The sequence below is a fragment of the Cebidichthys violaceus genome, unplaced genomic scaffold (genome assembly GCF_023349555.1).
Source record: "Cebidichthys violaceus isolate CVI_PGR_0920_01 unplaced genomic scaffold, fCebVio1.0.p SCAF_23, whole genome shotgun sequence".
NCBI lineage: Eukaryota > Metazoa > Chordata > Actinopteri > Perciformes > Stichaeidae > Cebidichthys > Cebidichthys violaceus.
In genome coordinates, this window is record NW_027176406.1 from 5,335,197 (window position 1) to 5,353,479 (window position 18,283).

The 18,283-nt window shown below is 39.5% G+C and overlaps 1 protein-coding gene and 1 long non-coding RNA gene across 2 annotated transcripts; one reads left to right on the forward strand and one right to left on the reverse strand.

Moving 5' to 3' along the window:
* Nucleotides 1-5,666: 5,666 nt before the first annotated feature.
* On the reverse strand, nucleotides 5,667-6,521 carry LOC137878113 (uncharacterized). Its single transcript, XR_011103590.1, has 3 exons — nucleotides 6,374-6,521; nucleotides 6,147-6,205; nucleotides 5,667-5,838 (listed from the first exon to the last, which is right to left on the reverse strand). It is a non-coding gene; the product is annotated as an uncharacterized lncRNA (long non-coding RNA).
* Nucleotides 6,522-15,063: 8,542 nt separating this feature from the next.
* On the forward strand, nucleotides 15,064-18,241 carry lpar2a (lysophosphatidic acid receptor 2a). Its single transcript, XM_068718688.1, has 4 exons — nucleotides 15,064-15,281; nucleotides 16,109-16,861; nucleotides 17,477-17,739; nucleotides 18,019-18,241. The coding sequence occupies exons 2-4, from the start codon at nucleotides 16,111-16,113 to the stop codon at nucleotides 18,109-18,111; spliced, it is 1,107 nt and encodes a 368-aa protein (XP_068574789.1). The 5' UTR covers nucleotides 15,064-15,281; nucleotides 16,109-16,110; the 3' UTR covers nucleotides 18,112-18,241.
* The last annotated feature ends 42 nt before the right edge of the window (nucleotides 18,242-18,283 follow it).

Below are 18,283 nucleotides of genomic sequence, written 5' to 3' on the forward strand. Positions count from 1 at the left end.
GTATTTTATTTTGTGTTACATTTGTTCTGTTTTGGGGGTTTTGTTCAAACATTTTCCTCGATTTATTGTTTGGTATGTGAGTGATCTATCGAGGTCTCTGATTCAGTCTGTTATGATCATTGAATAAACTCATCTCTTTTATAGAAAATAAAAAAATATACTAAATTCTGTTTTATTTTTTTCGTAATTGCCTCTTGGGACTGGTATATGGCTCACCCATTCTCATTTAGCAGAATTCTCAAGACAGAGCTTTAAAGTCATTGTTTTAGCCAACTGCACTTAAATTCCAAAACAACATTGCCACAGACAAATGGGGTAATAACTTCTGCAGTTTTGACACTTATTGTTGCTTTTTTGTCAGATTTTTAGCATATTATGTTGTGAATTTTTATGACATGTTTAATGGCATACTATACTATGACTTTTAAAAAAATGTACGAAATACTATACTATGACATTTTTATGAAAGCCTGCTATACTATGACTTTTTATGACAACACTTTAAGGCATGCTTTAAATTTACATTTCTTTTACATTTGTCTTTTTTTTAAATACATACTATACTTTGAGATTTCGTGACATTTTTACAACATACTATGACTTTTTGATGACCCTTTTAAGAGATACTATACTATGACCTGTTTTATTATTTTTAAGATGTACAATAATATGACATTTTTATGCGACACCTTGAGTTGGTCTGCTATACACCTGACGTGAATTGATTTTCTAACTATGCACCATTTCCTCTACAATCCCATCTGAAAATAGACAAATTGTCTCATGAATGTGATTTGAAGTTAGCTCATGCATACGATTTTGAAGGGCTTTAATTTTGAAATGCTACATCAGATTGTCCTAGTTCTATCTGAGTGACACCTTGAGTTGGTCTGCTATACACCTGAGCTGAAATGATTTTGTAACTATGCACCATTTCCTCTACAATCCCATCTGAAAATAGACAAATTGTTTCATGAATGTGATTTGAAGTTAGCTCAGGCATCTAAAAAAGTCTATGTGTAGTATGTCGAAAAAAAATTGAAAAAAAAGTCATAGTAGTATGTTAAAAAGAAGTGAAAAAGTTCATAGTATAGTAAAATACTAGTATATAAAAAATTTAAAAAGTCATTGTATAGTATGTTGAAAAAAAGTTAAAAAAAGTCTTAGTATAGTATTTTTTTAAAAAGGTAAAAAAAAAAAAAGTCATAGTAGTATGTCAAAAAAAAGTTAAAAAAAGTCATTGTATAGTAAAATACTAGTATATAAAAAGTAAAAAAAAGTCATTGTATAGTATGTTGAAAATTTAAAAAAAAAAAAACAATATAGTATGTTGAAAAAAATTTATTTAGCAGATGCGTTACAATTTAGAATCTATCTCTAGACCGTAGATGAAGCTATGGGAGAAATTTTGGGGTTAAGTGTTTTGCTCAAGGGAGAAATTTTGGGGTTAAGTGTCTTGCTCAAGGACAAATTGACATGAGACTAGTAGAGCATGAACCGGGAATTTTGACATGAGACTACTAGAGCATGAACCGGGAATTTTGACATGAGACTACTAGAGCATGAACCGGGAATTTTGACATGAGACTACTAGAGCATGAACCGGGAATTTTGACATGAGACTACTAGAGCATGAACCGGGATCGAACCACCGACCTTCTGATAGATAGGCAACCCTGCTCACCACTAAGCCACGGTGTCCCTTGTATTGGGTCACCGTGGCCATTGTATAGTATGTTGAAAAAGACATACATATATTATGAAATTAGACAAATTGTCTCATGAATGTGATTTGAAGTTAGCTCAGGCATCTAAAAAAGTAATAGTATAGTATGTCGAAAAAAAGTAAAAAAATAAAAAGTCAGTAGAATGTCAAAAAAAGTAAAAAAAAGTCATAGTATAGTATTTTGAAAAAAGTTCAAAAGAATAAAAATTCATAGTATAGTGTGTTGAAAATTAAAAAAAAATTCATAATATAGTTTTATGAAAAAAAGTTAAAATTTTTGAAGGGCTTTAATTTTGAAATGCTACATCAGATTGTCCTAGTTCTCTCTGAGTGACACCTTGAATTGGACTGCTATACACCTGAGGTGAAATGATTTGTGATTTGAAGTTAGCTCATGCATGCAAAAAAGTAATAGTATAGTATGTCAAAAGTAAAAAAAAAAAAAAGTCAGTAGAATGTCAAAAAAAAGTAAAAAAAAAAAAAGGCATAATATAGTATTTTGAAAAAAAGTCATAATATAGTTTTATGAAAAAAGTTACACTTTTTGAGGGGCTTTAATTTTGAAATGCTACATCAGATTGTCCTGGTTCTCTTTGAGTGACACCTTGAGTTGGTCTGCTATACACCTGACGTGAAATGATTTTGTAACTATGCACCATTTGTGATTTGAAGTTAGCTCATGCATGAAAAAAAGTAATAGTATAGTATGTCGAAAAAAAGTCAGTAGAATGTCAATTCACCTGAGGTGAAATGATTTTTGACCTGGCCCAGATCCGGCTTAAGCTCGGCACGCCGGAAGAACCGCGTCGGCCCGATCCCGGGTGCCGACACTGCCGTCACTGGGCCATAATCGTTATATCGCAATACTCAGCATATTGCAGTATCGTGATAATATCGTAACATGACCTAAGTATCGTGATAATATCGTATCACGGAACCTCTGGTGATTCCCACCCCTAGAGCGCACGGCGTATGAAAGGAATGCAATGGTTTTGCAGGCGATGCGTTTTTAGCCGTCTAAGTTATCAAAATATTTTAAGTTGAAATCCGCTCAAACAGACACACGGATAAAATAACAAAACAAAAAAAACAAGGCCGCAGCATCTTTTATCTGTAGAGCTAAAATCAGTAAGCCAGGCTTGCTCTGGTTACTGATATGCTACATCTATACAGTTGTGGTCAAAAGTTTACATACACTTGTAAAGAACATAATGTCATGGCTCTCTTGAGTTTCCCCGTTATTTCTACAACTCTGATTTTTCTCTGATAGAGTGATTGGAACAGATACTTCTTTGTCACAAAAAACATTCATGAAGTTTGGTTCTTTCATGACTTTATTATGGGTTAACAGAAAAAGTGATCAAATCTGCTGGGTCAAAAATATACATACAGCACTGCTAATATTTGGTTACATGTCCCTTGGCCATTTTCACTTCAATTAGGCGCTTTTGGTAGCCATCCACAAGCTTCTGGCAAGCTTCTCGTTGAATCTTTGACCACTCCTCTTGACAGAATTGGTGCAGTTCAGTTAAATTTGATGGCTTTCTGACATGGACTTGTTTCTTCAGCATTGTCCACATGTTCTCAATGGGATTTTAAGTCAGGACTTTGGGAAGGCCATTCTAAAATCCTAATTCTAGACTGATTTAGCCATACCATTACCACTTTTGATGTGTGTTTGGGGTCATTGTCCTGTTGGAACACCCAACTGCGCCCAAGACCCAACCTTCGGGCTGATGATTTTAGGTTATCTTGAAGAATTTGAAGGTAATCCTCCTTCTTCATTATCCCATTTACTCTCTGTAAAGCACCAGTTCCATTGGCAGCAAAACAGCCCCACAGCATAATACTACCACCACCGTGCTTGACGGTAGGCATGGTGTTCTTGGGGTTAAAGGCCTCACCTTTTCTCCTCCAAACATATTGCTGGGCATTGTGGCCAAACAGCTCGATTTTTGTTTCGTCTGACCACAGAACTTTCCTCCAGAAGGTCTTATCTTTGTCCATGTGATCAGCAGCAAACTTCAGTCGAGCCTTAAGGTGCCGCTTTTGGAGCAAGGGCTTCCTTCTTGCACGGCAGCCTCTCAGTCCATGGAGATGCAAAACACGCTTGACTGTGGACACTGACACCTGTGTTCCAGCAGCTTCTAATTCTTGGCAGATCTGCTTTTTGGTGGTTCTCGGTTGACTCTTCACCCTCCTGACCAATTTTCTCTCAGCAGCAGGTGATAGCTTGCGTTTTCTTCCTGATCGTGGCAGTGACAAAACAGTGCCATGCACTTTATACTTACAAACAATTGTTTGCAATGTTGCTCTTGGGACCTGCAGCTGCTTTGAAATGGCTCCAAGTGACTTTCCTGACTTGTTCAAGTCAATGATTCGCTTTTTCAGATCCATGCTGAGCTCCTTTGACTTTCCCATTGTAGCGTTTGTGGGCGTTTGTATCCAATGAGCCCTATTTAAATGGCCTCAGAGAAGTCACCAGCTGTAGTCACTCATAATCACTCACAAGAAGTTAAGAGGCCATGCTATGAAGCTCATTTCATTGACACAACTTTCTAAGTCACCAAAATTGCTAATTTATGTTGCTGTATGTATATTTTTGACCCAGCAGATTTTGTCACTTTTTCTGTTAACCCATAATAAAGTCATGAAAGAACCAAACTTCATGAATGTTTTTTGTGACAAAGAAGTATCTGTTCCAATCACTCTATCAGAGAAAAATCAGAGTTGTAGAAATAACTGGAAACTCAAGAGAGCCATGACATTATGTTCTTTACAAGTGTATGTAAACTTTTGACCACAACTGTATATGCAATTATACAGTGCACTGCGGTGCGTATAAACATGTTCCCCGATTACCCACAGAGTGAATGTTAACACAGTTAGCGCAGATGGGTTCAATAGTACATGGCATCAGAAAAAGCCACATTCTGACAGATTAACTTCCAGCATGCAATAGTAATAAAACTCAATTCAGAGTTTTTGAGTTATTTTACAGATTTGTCTAATTTTATTGTTGTAGGACAAAGTTAAACATATGTAATGGGCACTTAGTGGTGGTAATGTTTGCAATTACTTACTTACATTCAATTGTTTCTTTTTACTGTTGCATGCTGGGAAATCTAGCAGATACAATATAAACCTTTTAGTCTTACACAATACGCCATACAATTCTATGCCATTAAATATATATATATATATTCAAATTACTTTATAAAATTGATCTAAATGATCAGATAGAGTTCCTTTTTCCACGCTCATCTGCAACAAAAAGTGTAATCTTTTATTTACAAATTATTTCTGTTCTGTGTGGAGCAAGGTTATAATAGTTTTGTTTTTTAATTAAGTATATTTTATATTAGTTTTGACTTTTCAATTTCATAGTTTTAGTTAGCATTCAGAGTATTTGCTGGTTTTAGCTTAGTTTTAGTTTGTCAGAAATGATTAGTTTTAGTTTTTGTATTTAGTTGTTATAGTTTGTTTTTTGTTAGGGCCAGGTATAATGTCTCTACATATACATACAAAATACATGGTTAAAAACTGTGTATTAATTGCCATAATTTTGAAAGCTTTTGATTTGGGAATCAACTTGTGTATTTTCAGAACCACACTCAAAAACCAACCTGCAATTTCAATCCTACCCCAGCTGGTCAACATCAGACCTGGACAGATTGGTTAAATGTAATTTGTTCTACTAATTCATATTGTTGTTGTTCAATTCTTCAAGACTAGACTGCATGTGAAAAACAAGAGGGATTTATTGTGAAAGCAATTTGCAGCATAGCCCCATCCTGTGGAATGTCATGTCCATTTAGTTTACATTGAAAACAGATTTAACATAAACATTATCTAAGAGACTAATATTTCAAAACTTTGACAAATAAAAACCAAACCTTCATGGATAAATACCACAAGAGGGAACTCTTTAAAGGCCACGTTATTATAAGAGCCTCACCTCCATCTGGTTATTTTGCCAGTCAAATGCAGTGAAGTCCCTCATGAAGGATGTGACGCGTTGGTTCATATCTGATGCTTTGCGCTTTACTGGTCTTCCACTTTCCATTCTTTTCTTGACCTCGGCACTGCATTTGCTGGAGTCTGGATTTACCCTGACAAGCAACCAAATACAAATGGAAGTTAATATTTAGAACCATCAAGCACATCAGTCTTATCAGGGCATATCAACAAGGTAACAACGATCAAACTCTTTTTAGATAATAATTGGGCAAACTGTTTTTACAGCAATATCAAATAGATGCCGATTGTAAGAAGTCCTATTCTTGTATTGTCCGCAAATGCCACCTAAATGCAAGTACGGTGATTTTTACCTGGTCAATGCTACAAGCAGACTTTAATGGAGAAATACAAGTAATGCAAATGCAAAGAAACGTGATGTACATAACAATTTTAACAATACCTTTGTATAAGTTGTGGCTGCTTCCACCTGATACTCAAGGGCCAGGGCAGTTGTGAAATCTGGCATGGGAGGTAAATATGTGATTACCACATGGCCTTCTATGGACAGCATCCACCTGTTCGCAGATATACATACAATAAACGTATGCTGTACATGATTTAAAAAGTACAATCATGGCAAGTGAGCATATTTGTTTAATCACTCTTATTATAAACTGCAAAACTTACAATCCGTGCCTCTCCACCAAGTCAGAGACAAACTTTGACGAGCTTCAGCCTGTTTTTTTCTGTAACAATGCCCTGAGTTTGGAGTTCCTCCAATATTTCAGGAACTTTCTTTTCGAGGAGAGGCCTCAATCCATCCTGTACATCCGGCTCCTTTTTAGGCTGAAAAGAGAATTAAGAGCAAAGCCGAACAAAGCAGAAATTTAGACTAATTTCCATGAGATTCTTTGGAACAAAATTTGACAAGATGTACACATAACCCAAAAGAATACAAATGAAAATGTACCGAAGTTAGACAGACTTCTCTTGCAAAAGGTTGAAAATGGGCACTTGGAATCTGTCAAGGTTCCTTATCTGTACACTACTATCAACATCAGTAAACTCTTGGAAATCTGTGTTAAATTTTAAAATCCTTTCAAGGACAAATCCCAAATCGCTTGTCTTTTCCAGAAGTTGGTTTGTGCTTTGGACACTGTAAATTTTTCTTTTCAATTATTTATCATCCTTAAAAGTGGTTGGGAGGACTTTCACAGATTCCTGCTGCTCATGTCTCCCTTCCTGTACACAACAAACAAAGACAAGTTAAGTACCAATCTAATTTATTGTGATATTGACTAAATGTATTAATTTATCCCATGTTTTCTCCTTTTAGAGGGTAAGGGTGCTGCACACATTCCCAGAAAGGGAGAGGTCACCTAAAGACACTTAAAGTATCTTTAGGCAAATAATCACAACCCACTACAGAGACATTGTTTATTTGAAGAAAAAAAAACATATCTACAAAAAGGGAAGGAGAGAAATTTGCTGAATTATATTAAATAGAAAAATTCAAATGGCATGAGAGCTATTGCGCTTATACTACAGTGCACCATTTCAATGCAATACAGTTTCAGAGTAAGTGTCAAATTGATTATAGAAACTCACTACAGCTGAACTCCCACTCATGCAGGTAGCATCTACTCCTGCCTGCAGCACATGAGAGGAGAGGGAGAGACAACGCCCGACACACGGCCCTGAAGCTCTCCACATTGAATTTATATTCATGTGCAGAAAGGTCCTTCGCCCTATAGCCATATAGCTAATGGCAGGGAAAGCCCTTCTATCAAAGTCAACTGTGATTAAAGAACCTGTTCTAGTTCCTGATCAAGCCAATTATAAACAGCTAGCTAATATTAGTTCCATGTAGTTAATGGCACTTAGTTTCTTTAACAAATCAAACACAGTTAAGCCAAACATTACATTTAATAACGTTACCGCTTAACGATACTTACTTTTCCTCTGCCCCATCGCTAACACTGGTCTGCTCTAAGCGCATCTCTCTCTCTCTCTCTCAACCTCTCTCTCTCTCTCTCTCTCTCTCTCTCTCAACCTCTCTCTCTCTCTCTCTCTCTCTCTCAACACGTACAAACTAACGTTAACGTTATGCACTTTGGCGCCACTTCTGACGGAACAATGAATTCAATATGACAAAGACAGCTAGCTAGACTTGCTCAACCGAGTGTTTGCTAGCTCACAGATGCTAACATGAACCAACTTTACATCACATAACGCTCATCATGATGGCCAGAACATAATTTAAGAACCCAACAAAGAAGCTAGCTAGCTATCCAACATCAGCTAGCAGACTCGTTCATTCAACGTTAACCACTAACTCAGTTCTTCAGCTAACTAGCTTAATATGAGCTGATAGCTCATGTTAGCCAGATGGCTAGATACTGTTGGCAAACTATTTTAAGATATCTAATGTTTATGTTACTCACTAAAATTAATCTTTGCCGATATCCAACCAGCTATGCATCATCACAGTGTGTGCAGACGTTCGGTCCATCAGCCGGCAAGCGGGCGGGGAGCTCCGAGCGCTGCAGCACGGGGCGAAGAGTTGGCCGGGCGCCGCTGACTGCACACACTAAGTTACACACACTCCCATTAAAATATTGAGCCACTGTTTTTGTAATATAACCAACGCCAACAACTCACCACTAGTGTTGGAATGTCCTCCTCTGAGACGTCCATGTTCTTTGACAGCCAGCAGCGAAACGGGCAATGTGACGGTTGCAACTTGAAACATTTGAAATCGCTCAACCGTGATTGGTCAAGGCAGTCCACTGTACCGCTTTACCAGGTCTCAGGAGAATATACATTTTATATTTACGTTTATTTGGAAAGCAATAATTTGATTTCAAGTCCATTTTCAGATGACTTATTTATACATAAAATATTTAAAATTGTAGAAACTGAATTGTCAAAAAACATATTTTGCCACGCTCAACACACTCATGTGTGAGCTGATCCATTGTCATACTACACGTGTGTGTTAAAAGGATACAGAAACGACACAAAATGTGTTAAAGTGCCCTTGACACAGCAGATGTGTGATATATATTAATTCAGATTAATGTTGTTCTGCTGGATGGCACCATCCCTGAACATTTTCCAGTCTGTATTCCAAACAGTCCTGTAGAGCAGATATACTGTAGAAAGTTTCATCCAGCGGTTGGGAGTGAGGCTGAGGGACTAAAGGGTGTGCTAGCTAGCTAATTTTGTGGTGTGATTAACAGTAAATTCATTAAATGTAGTCCCCCATGTTACTATGTTGAGTGCACTTATTGTAAGTCGCTTTGGATAAAAGCGTCTGCTAAATGACTGTAATGTAATGTAATGTAAATACTATTACTAATTTCAATGATAATAATAATACTTTTTATTTGTATAGTGCTTTAAAAGGTACTCAAAGACACTTTACATGATAAAAACAGAAACAATGGAAGTTTGACAACATGGAGCGTCTGGGCTCACCGCTCCAACAGCCCGTGGGCTTCACTCCTGCACATTGCACCAAAGCCTAGTGGCGGATGGCGCCCATGCGGTGATTATCGTCGGCTCAACGAGGCAACGATCCCGGACTGCTATCCAGTTTCGTACATTCAGGACTTTTCTGCCCTATTGTCAGGTAGCGTGGACGACAACGAAACGTTAATGACCCATAATCTAGTAAACTTGTATGTGTTGATTTTAAAGTAAATTTTATGTGAGAGAGAGAGAGAGACATAGAGCAAGACCCACAGCGCTGTAACTAAGTTTGAAAACTAAAACCTCTAAAACTTTCCACGAAATGTGTCTGTTTGAGTTTTTAGAGGAAGATTTTAGAGGAATATCTTGAGGTTCTCTCCGGAGCCGTGGGTTGCCGACCCCTGCTTTAGGCGAAACAAGAACCACGCTTCTGTGCGACGTCTCCACAGGTCATTCCCACCAGATGGAGACGGCAGGTTTTTGACGCTATTCATGGTCTGTCACACCTCGGCAAGAGGGCGTCTCAGAGGTTGGTGGCAGCTAAGTTTGTCTGGCACGGGCTTAAGAAGGATGTGTGAAAGTGGGCCGGGACTTGCGTGGTGTGCCAGCGCTCCAAGGTGCACCTCCACATAAAGGCCCTATTGGCACAGTTCTCGGTTCCAAAAAGAAGGTTTGATCATGTTAATGTGGACCTGGTTGGACCTCTTCCTCCATCCCGTGGTTTCACACATCTCCTCACCATGGTAGACCGAACCACTCATTGGCCGGAGGTCGTACCGCTCATCAACGACATTGGATGAGGTGGCTCAGGCGTTCATTGGGACTTGGGTCGCCAGGTTTGGTGCCCCAGTAGTTTCCTTGGACCAAGGCCCACAGTTTACGTCGGAGCTCTGAAACGCAGTGGCAGAAAGCCCAGGGGTGAAGCTCCACCGGACTACTGCCAATCACCCACAGGCTAATGGGTTGTGTGAGCGGTTCCATCGCTCAATGAATGCTGCTTTTCGGGCAAGCCTCAAGGACGGCGGCTGGGTGGACAGGCTCCTGTGGGTCGTATTGGGGCTCAGGACAGCCCCCAAGGAGGACCTTCAAGCTTCATCCGCCGAGTTGGTTTATGGCCAGCCGCTGCGGTCCCATGGGGAGTTCATCCCCAAGGTCACAGACCCTTGTCTGCGACACAGCAGCGTGCTACTCTCCTGGAAAAAGCCAGAGTGTTCACACCTGTGCCTACGTCGGAACACAGCCTCCCACAGAATATGTGTTCATTTGCCAGGACGGCCACCATGGACCCTTTAAAAGCTCCCTATGAGGACCCGTTTCGCGTACTAGAGACCGGTAACAAAACCTTCAAAGTGGACATTGGCAGGAAACTGGAGCATGTGTCGGTGGATCGCCTGAAACCAGCACCTGGACCAACCAGTAAGGGTGGCCGAACCCCCACGGCGGGGGCGTCCTCCTACCCTTCCAGTACACCACTACAAGGCCCGGAAGCTTCCTCCAACGGCCGCCCTGGCTCCTGCTCCTGGTCGATTGATTCGGGCCCTGAGACATTGATTCTTGTTATTTTTTATGTTTTCTCTAGTCTTGGTAAATTCTGGGGGGGCGTATGTAGTGGAATCTTTGAAGACACTTGAGGACATAATTCAGCAGGACTAGGCAGGACTAGGGGAGTGGCATAACCATAAAAATGTGACGTCATGTTGGTGGAGGTGATGGCAGTGTTCGGGTTTGTGACAGTTGAAATAAACGACGACAGATGTGAGTAGCAAAAAAGAGACACTTGTCGACTTGGCTAATGCCTGCGCTCCTACAATATTATGATTGTTTGGCTACATTACAATAATTTATCAATTAGCCAGTTAAGGCCCATTTCAATAATGCCAGATTGGACCCAGATTTGGCAGCCATCAACAGGCCAGAACTTGTTTCAGTGCTGGCTGCCGATTAACCCGGCTGCCACATCTCAGCCAGAATAGGCCCGTGTCTATAATGCCGGATTGGGCCCAGATTTGGCAGCCAACAACGGGCCAGAACCTGTTTCAGTGCTGGCTGCCAAACAACCCGGCTGCCACGTCCCAGCCAGAATAGGCCCGCGTGTATAATGCCAGATTGGGCCCAGATTTGGCAGCCAACAATGGGCCAGAACCTGTTTCAGTGCTGGCTGCCGATTAACCCGGCTGCCACGTCCCAGCCAGAATAGGCCCGCGTCTGTAAAATTAAATCTGGGCCAGATATGGCAAAAATTAAATGGGCCAAAGCTGGCTCACATTTGGCCACATCGAGCCGGAACACAGTCAAATCAGCCGACAGTCAGCCGCAATACGGCCGAGTCCACTGGCTACCTGGGTATGCACCAGTTGTGATTTGAAGTTAGCTCATGCATGAAAAAAAGTAATAGTATAGTATGTTGAAAAAAAGCACCATTTCGACTTGGTATAACTTTTTATGTTTTTCAACATGCTATACTTGCTATACTATGACTTTTTTATGACCTATTTTATGATGTTTTTATGACCTTTTTATGATTTTTTTCCGACATGCTGTACTACTTTTGTTTTATTTTTGCAACATGCTGTAGTATGACTTTTTAATCTTTTTCGACATGCCATATTTTGTATTTTTTGACATGCATTTTAGGATGTTATTAAAATCTCATTTCCATACCGGGAGTCGAACCTTGGCCGCCTGGGTGAAAACCAGGAATCCTGTCCTTAGACCATATGGGACTTGTAATAGACAAGATTTATGATCTTTTTCGACGCGCTATATTATGATGTTTTTATGACCTTTTTCGACATGCTATACTATAACATTTTTATGTTTTTTGACATGCTATTCTTGCTATACTACGACTTTTTTATGACTTTTTTCGACTTGCTGTGGTATGACTCTTTTTTTCTATGATGTTTTAATGACAGGCTTGATCATTTGTTTAATCCTGCCCTCCATCCTGGACTTGTACACCCTTCACACCCTGGACACAAGCCGTTCCAACTCCTCCCCTCTGGTAGGCACTATGGAGCACTGCACGCCAAAACCATCAGACACAGGAACAGCTTCTTTCCACTGGCCATCACTCTGATGAGCAATAAATAAATCATACTGCACTACTACCTCTGCACTATTACCACCACTTGCACTATCACCTCAATTCCATTGCCATTGTCGTTTATAGGTTTATGTTCACATATATTTTCTTCTTTAGAAAAAATACTGATGCTTTGTTATTCTTTACAATGTTCATAGTCAGTTTTTTACAGCATATAATGTACAGTGCAGCACTATGGGTTGCATTTTAACAAATAGCTAAGTTTTGTCCACCTTTATTTACACACTTGGACAGGATATTAGAAACACTGTGTCCTCATTCGATTGTTTTATTTTGAAGGTATTTGTAGCCTACATATTGATAAATATCAAAACAAGTGCTGTGGCTGTTTCCTTGATTTCTTTGTTCTTCAGTAAATATCATAAAATATAGTAAAATAAACATGCTGTGTCCACCTAATTTGTTGACGTTTTAATATCCGATTTTTGTTTTGGAAACCAGTCTAAAATGTGTGTATTTAGATTGATGGTTGTCTACCCTCTAGTGGCTCTAATGAAGAACTATGTCACATTAATTTCATAAATTTTGCGTCAATGTAAATATAAATACAAACGGTTAACTCTTTGAAATTATTGTGAACATATTGAAACAACCAGAAACAAAACTACCGCAAAAATAATAATATTACCATTATTACTCTACATTCAATATATGGCATAAACACAGAAGATTAATACCTGTACAATTGTTGTACACGTTGTATATAACATATAACCGTGTACGAGTCATTATTAGTGGGATTATAATGAATATTTTTCTATAATTTAATCATTATTTAACCAGGGTTAGGGTTAGTCAAATTGAGATTAAACCTACAAAATTATACAACAAACAGGAATTAAAAACTTCCTGACAAGAGTCATAAAAACATCAGACAATAGAGCTTTAAAGGGGAATGCAGTACTAGTTTGAGAGCAGTTTGCATTCATTTAATTTAAAAGGTGCATAATACCTGAAACCAGTTTGGCCAACATTAGTGTGTAGGTGTGAATCTAGGGTAGATATCTCTCATGTAGTTCCTGGATCGTGAAGTTACTATATTTAAATGCCAAAAGAGACGTGAGGGAGTTTTGGAGCTTCAACAGTATATTTGTATATAGAATAACATGGACGGGCTATTTCTTTTTGACTGTAAAGAGGTCCATCCAACCGCGTGACACAGAGAATAACGATAGGTCCAAAATGTGTCATTTGTGATGCAGTTCCCCCCTGTGACCACTGGATGGCAGTGATTCTACAGAGCGGAGCTGAGCTGATTTGCCGATTCGCTTTTATTTTTCCTCTGCCCAAAGACCTCAACAACCCTCCTTGGAAACAAGTTAATACGGATTAGGTTCTAACTTTTTAGATTTATTTCATCTAATGCATATTTTTAGATTCTGAACTTTAAGTATAAAACAAAAACTGTCACAACCATAATTGTGATAATATCTGCGTTATAACCACTGAAGGATGAGAAGATGTTGGTTACTTTATTTCGAGAATACCTGAAAAGCTAGTGCTGTATAATGTGTTCATTGACAAATGTAATATTGCAGTTTCTCGTTGTGACCACTAGAGGGCGACAACACTTGTAATTCTAAACACATATTCAAGCTAAACGGCCACTCCAAACAAATGGAGGTAAACAAGACACTCAGGGAAGTAAGATTTACTGCAGAACTGTTTATGTATGTACCGTATATGAATGCATTACGTTGCGCATTTATATTGTTTTGATGACAAAGTGTAAATATGCTGCTAAATACACCGCAGTATTAGCCAACCTATTTAATGTAGCGCAATGTAATGTAGTTATACACGGTCACCACAAGAGGGCGGAAGATACTCTGATTCTAAACGTGTATGAGAACAGTGTATGTTCTAAACACATACTGAACAAGTCTCATTAAATGTCATAGTAGTGTACGTCTTGATGCTAGTTGGAGTGATTTGATGACAAATTTAATGGCATACTATAGTATGCCTTTTTAAGGACATTTTTAGTGACATTTTTATGACTTTTGTTATGAATTATTATGAGGGTTTTTTTTATAACATGCTGTACTATGACTTTTTACGCAACTGCTATGACATCTTATACTACAACTTTTTACGCCATTTTTATGGAATAATATTATCTGATATTTCTTTGTGGCATACAGTACTTTGACATGTTTGTGACATAAATTACAATTACTTTTTATGTCATAGTATACTATGCTTTTATGACATTGTTTGTGATATTTTTACGACATACTATGCTATGATAGTTGTTATGAATGTTGAGTTTTTTATAACATGCTATACTATGACTTTTATGACTGCTATGGAATAGTATTCTTCAACATTTTTTAAGATATTTTTTGTGGCATACTATACTATGGTATTTTATACTTTGGTAATTTTCATATGACATTTTTCATGGCATGCTATTTTATGACACTTTATACTTTTTATGACTGAGGATGTATGTGTTGGCAACGAATCTAATGTAATGTTGTAGTTCTTCACTGTGGCCACTGGAAGGCAGTAATTAATCATTTTCCACCAGCCTCAAGACAAACACAAAACTATATGAACTTTTCCGGCAAATACCTTCCAAATAAAAGTACCAAAAGACACCTGTCCAACTCTACATACTGTTCCGTAATTTCAGATGATATAATATTAGCACTGTCGTGAATATTCATTTACTTATTTATTATTTATTGCCACTGATCTCTCTCGCGTCGTCGGAGTCGCGTTTTGTGTTTTGTTGCCTTTATACGCTCCTCCTCAAAACAAATCCCTAGAAGAGTGAAACCCGCTGTCTGCATGTTCTTTTTCCTATATTTCAGGCTGCAGGTGAAGGCAGCACGGCTACCTGTCTGTCGCGTCCAGCTGATCTGAGTGAGAATGATTCAGAGAGGCGTCAACTTCGATGGGAAGTCAACAGAGACAGAAGCGCAAAGATTTCGTGTTTCATCAAATAGCAGCTGTCAACACTGGTTTCATGTCGGAACTGTCTGGATGGAGCGGACGCTAACAAAGGCGGTAGGTTTCAACTAATTGGTTTGTTCTGTAGAAAGTCTAAAAAAAAATATATATCCTCAACGCAGGAGTGTCCGTTTAAGATATGAGATATAATCAGCATCAGCAACACATTTTCACTGCAAGTTGATACACGTTGCATGAGCTGAAATTGTACATTTGTTGACGAGTGAGTGTGTTTAGATGTTGTTGCCCCAGAATAAAGAGTAAACGTGTGAATTTGTTGTATCATCAACTGCTTGTCAAATATTACTCTACCAAACGGTTTCAGCTGTTCAAAGTCAGAGTTTGCTGGACAAAAAAGAACAACTTGAAGATTGCACTTTAGATCCCTGTGAAATTGTGCATTTTGTTTTTTTTTACATTATTTTCGGACATTTTATAGATTAAACAGTTAATTTCCCGAGATGCTTTTTCAAATAATCCCTGGCACTGTGTTAATCTTTACTGTAGCACATCTGTCTTTCGAAATAAACTGTGCATGTAGCCTGAAGTGATCACTCTCTGCTATTGATGATTATGTGTCCTGATCCTACTGAAAACCACAGTGTTGAATGCATTGAGTTATGTGTAGACAACAAGTGACCCTCAAAGTCCACAGTTAAGGATAATAATGTATTTCCAATACAGGAAAAATAAGTTATTTTAACATTTAAATTGTAAAGGTATGTGAAATAAGAGAAATAAACTGTTATCATGATTCAATTACACATGTGAATATTGAATGTGTGCTGAATGGAAAGCTCACTGAATACAGTATTGTACTGTACTATGCTACCTGTTGTTGCACCTCTTGTAGACACCCTAACACTTAAGCGTTGTGTCTGCAGCTATGGCCATGGAGAGCAGTGTGTGGAGTCCCTGTGACTACAGCCACAACGTCACCTTCTTCTACAACTGGGTGGGCAAGAAGATCAGCGTGGCGTGGACAACGAGGGACTCTGTGGTGATCGGGCTGGGCTTGACGGTATGTCTCATCGTGGTCTTGGCCAACCTGCTGGTGATGGTGGCCATCTCCAAGAACCACCGCTTCCATTTCCCCATCTACTACCTCCTGGGCAACATGGCTGCAGCGGACCTGTTCGCAGGCATCGCCTACGCCAACCTGATGTTGCACACGGGCCCGTGGACCAGCACGCTCTCCAAGAAGCAGTGGTACATCCGCGGGGCTTTGATCGACATCAGCCTGACGGCTTCTGTGGCCAACCTGCTGGCTGTTGCCGTGGAGCGCCACCAGACCATCATCGCCATGCAGCTGCACAGCAAGATGTCCAAGCGGCGCGTGGTGCTGCTGATGGTCTGCATCTGGGCTGTGAGCATCATCATGGGCCTGGTGCCCTCCACGTTTTGGAACTGCGAGTGCGATCTGGACGACTGCTCCACCGTCGCTCCTCTCTACAGCCGCCGCTTCCTCATCTTCTGGGCAGTCCTCAACCTGCTCACTTTCTTCATCATGGTGGCCATGTACACTCGCATCTTCGTCTATGTGAGGTACCAGACGTGGCACGCATCTCATCACACCACGGACATGCGGCACAGGCAAACTGTGGTCAACCTGATGAAAACTATCTCCATGGTTCTGGGTGAGAAGCTGTTTGTGTGCAGCCATCCACTGCCGGATGTTAGCTGTGGTTTTTTTTTTGTTTTTTTTAATCAACCACAAAATGAACAGTCTCACTTTGTCTCACTCTGAAAACACACATCTAGGCTGTTTCTACAGAATATTAGGGAGCATTCATTTTTATTTCAGTTTTATCCTAGTCCTAATTTTCTACAGTTTCTCAGAAAGTAATGATTAATGGCTTTAACATGAATTCAGCTTACCACTTAATGTGAGACAAACTGAAGGAACTATTATGTATTTTGAAGGTATCAATACTAAATGTGCTCAGGGAGTTGTTGCACATTTGGGTGCGTGCTACCTGCAGCCTCCCACTTCCCCCAAAACCAGTTTGGCAGCTCTAGCCTCTAGTGTTAGTCAATCATTGTCTGATAACCACGTTTTTTTTTAAGTTGAGGTTGATTGAAATGGCATTTCTCATCAAGTGATTCATATCCTGGAGGTAAATATCTTTGAAAAGGTAGTTAACCTTAAGCAATCAAGGTACAAATATTATATTTGCATTGCTGTGTTTGTGGAAGTTTCGAGTTTGTCGTTGACTCTTTCCTGCCCTCATTAACAATCCACATATCTGCAGGCGCCTTTGTAATCTGCTGGATGCCGGGCCTCGTGACTCTCTTGCTGGATGGGCTACTGGGTAAAGCCAGCCACGCCAACGCCTACGAGAAGTTCTGTTTGGTGATAGCGGAATGCAACTCTCTGGTCAACCCCATCATCTATACCCTGCGAGACGACGAGATGCGGAGGACGTTCAAGTGGATCCTGTGCTGCTTGTGTCGGAGAGGTGCTGACCAGCAGAGAGAGCTGTCACCTGTCGAGATTAACTCCCCACTGCCAGAGGTACTCTTCCGTTTCTCCCCCTCAATGAGTCACGCAGGTTGTCCCGTCCTGCACTAATGAACACTGATTTAAATCCAACATATCCGGTATCTTGTGCCTGGCGCGAGTTAGAACCAGTAAATTCCTCCTTGATTTGTTTTGTTTTGTTAATCTTTGAGTCAACACTACTTTTCTCGTAAAAAGTGTCTGGGAGGGTTAACAATAAATTAATGAATGTTGAGTCAATGGGATCATAACTAAATTTCCTGTAATGCTGAATAAGTTGTGTTTCGTCTACAGGAGACTCTTGGCTGTGTCCAGAAGTTAGAAGATCAGGCCGTCTGTACTGAGACAAACAATAAAGAAGACAGTTGGACAATGCCGGGGGTATGATGGCCTTCAAAAGAGAAATATCTTAACCTTTACTGTCATCTAATTAGCCCACATTGTCTACAATTAATTGATTCTCTGCATTTGTGAACTGAATGAAAACAAATATATAAAGATGCATCTTTTGAAGATCTTCCATCTCGCTCAGTTTCTAAGTCTGACAGATTCACATATT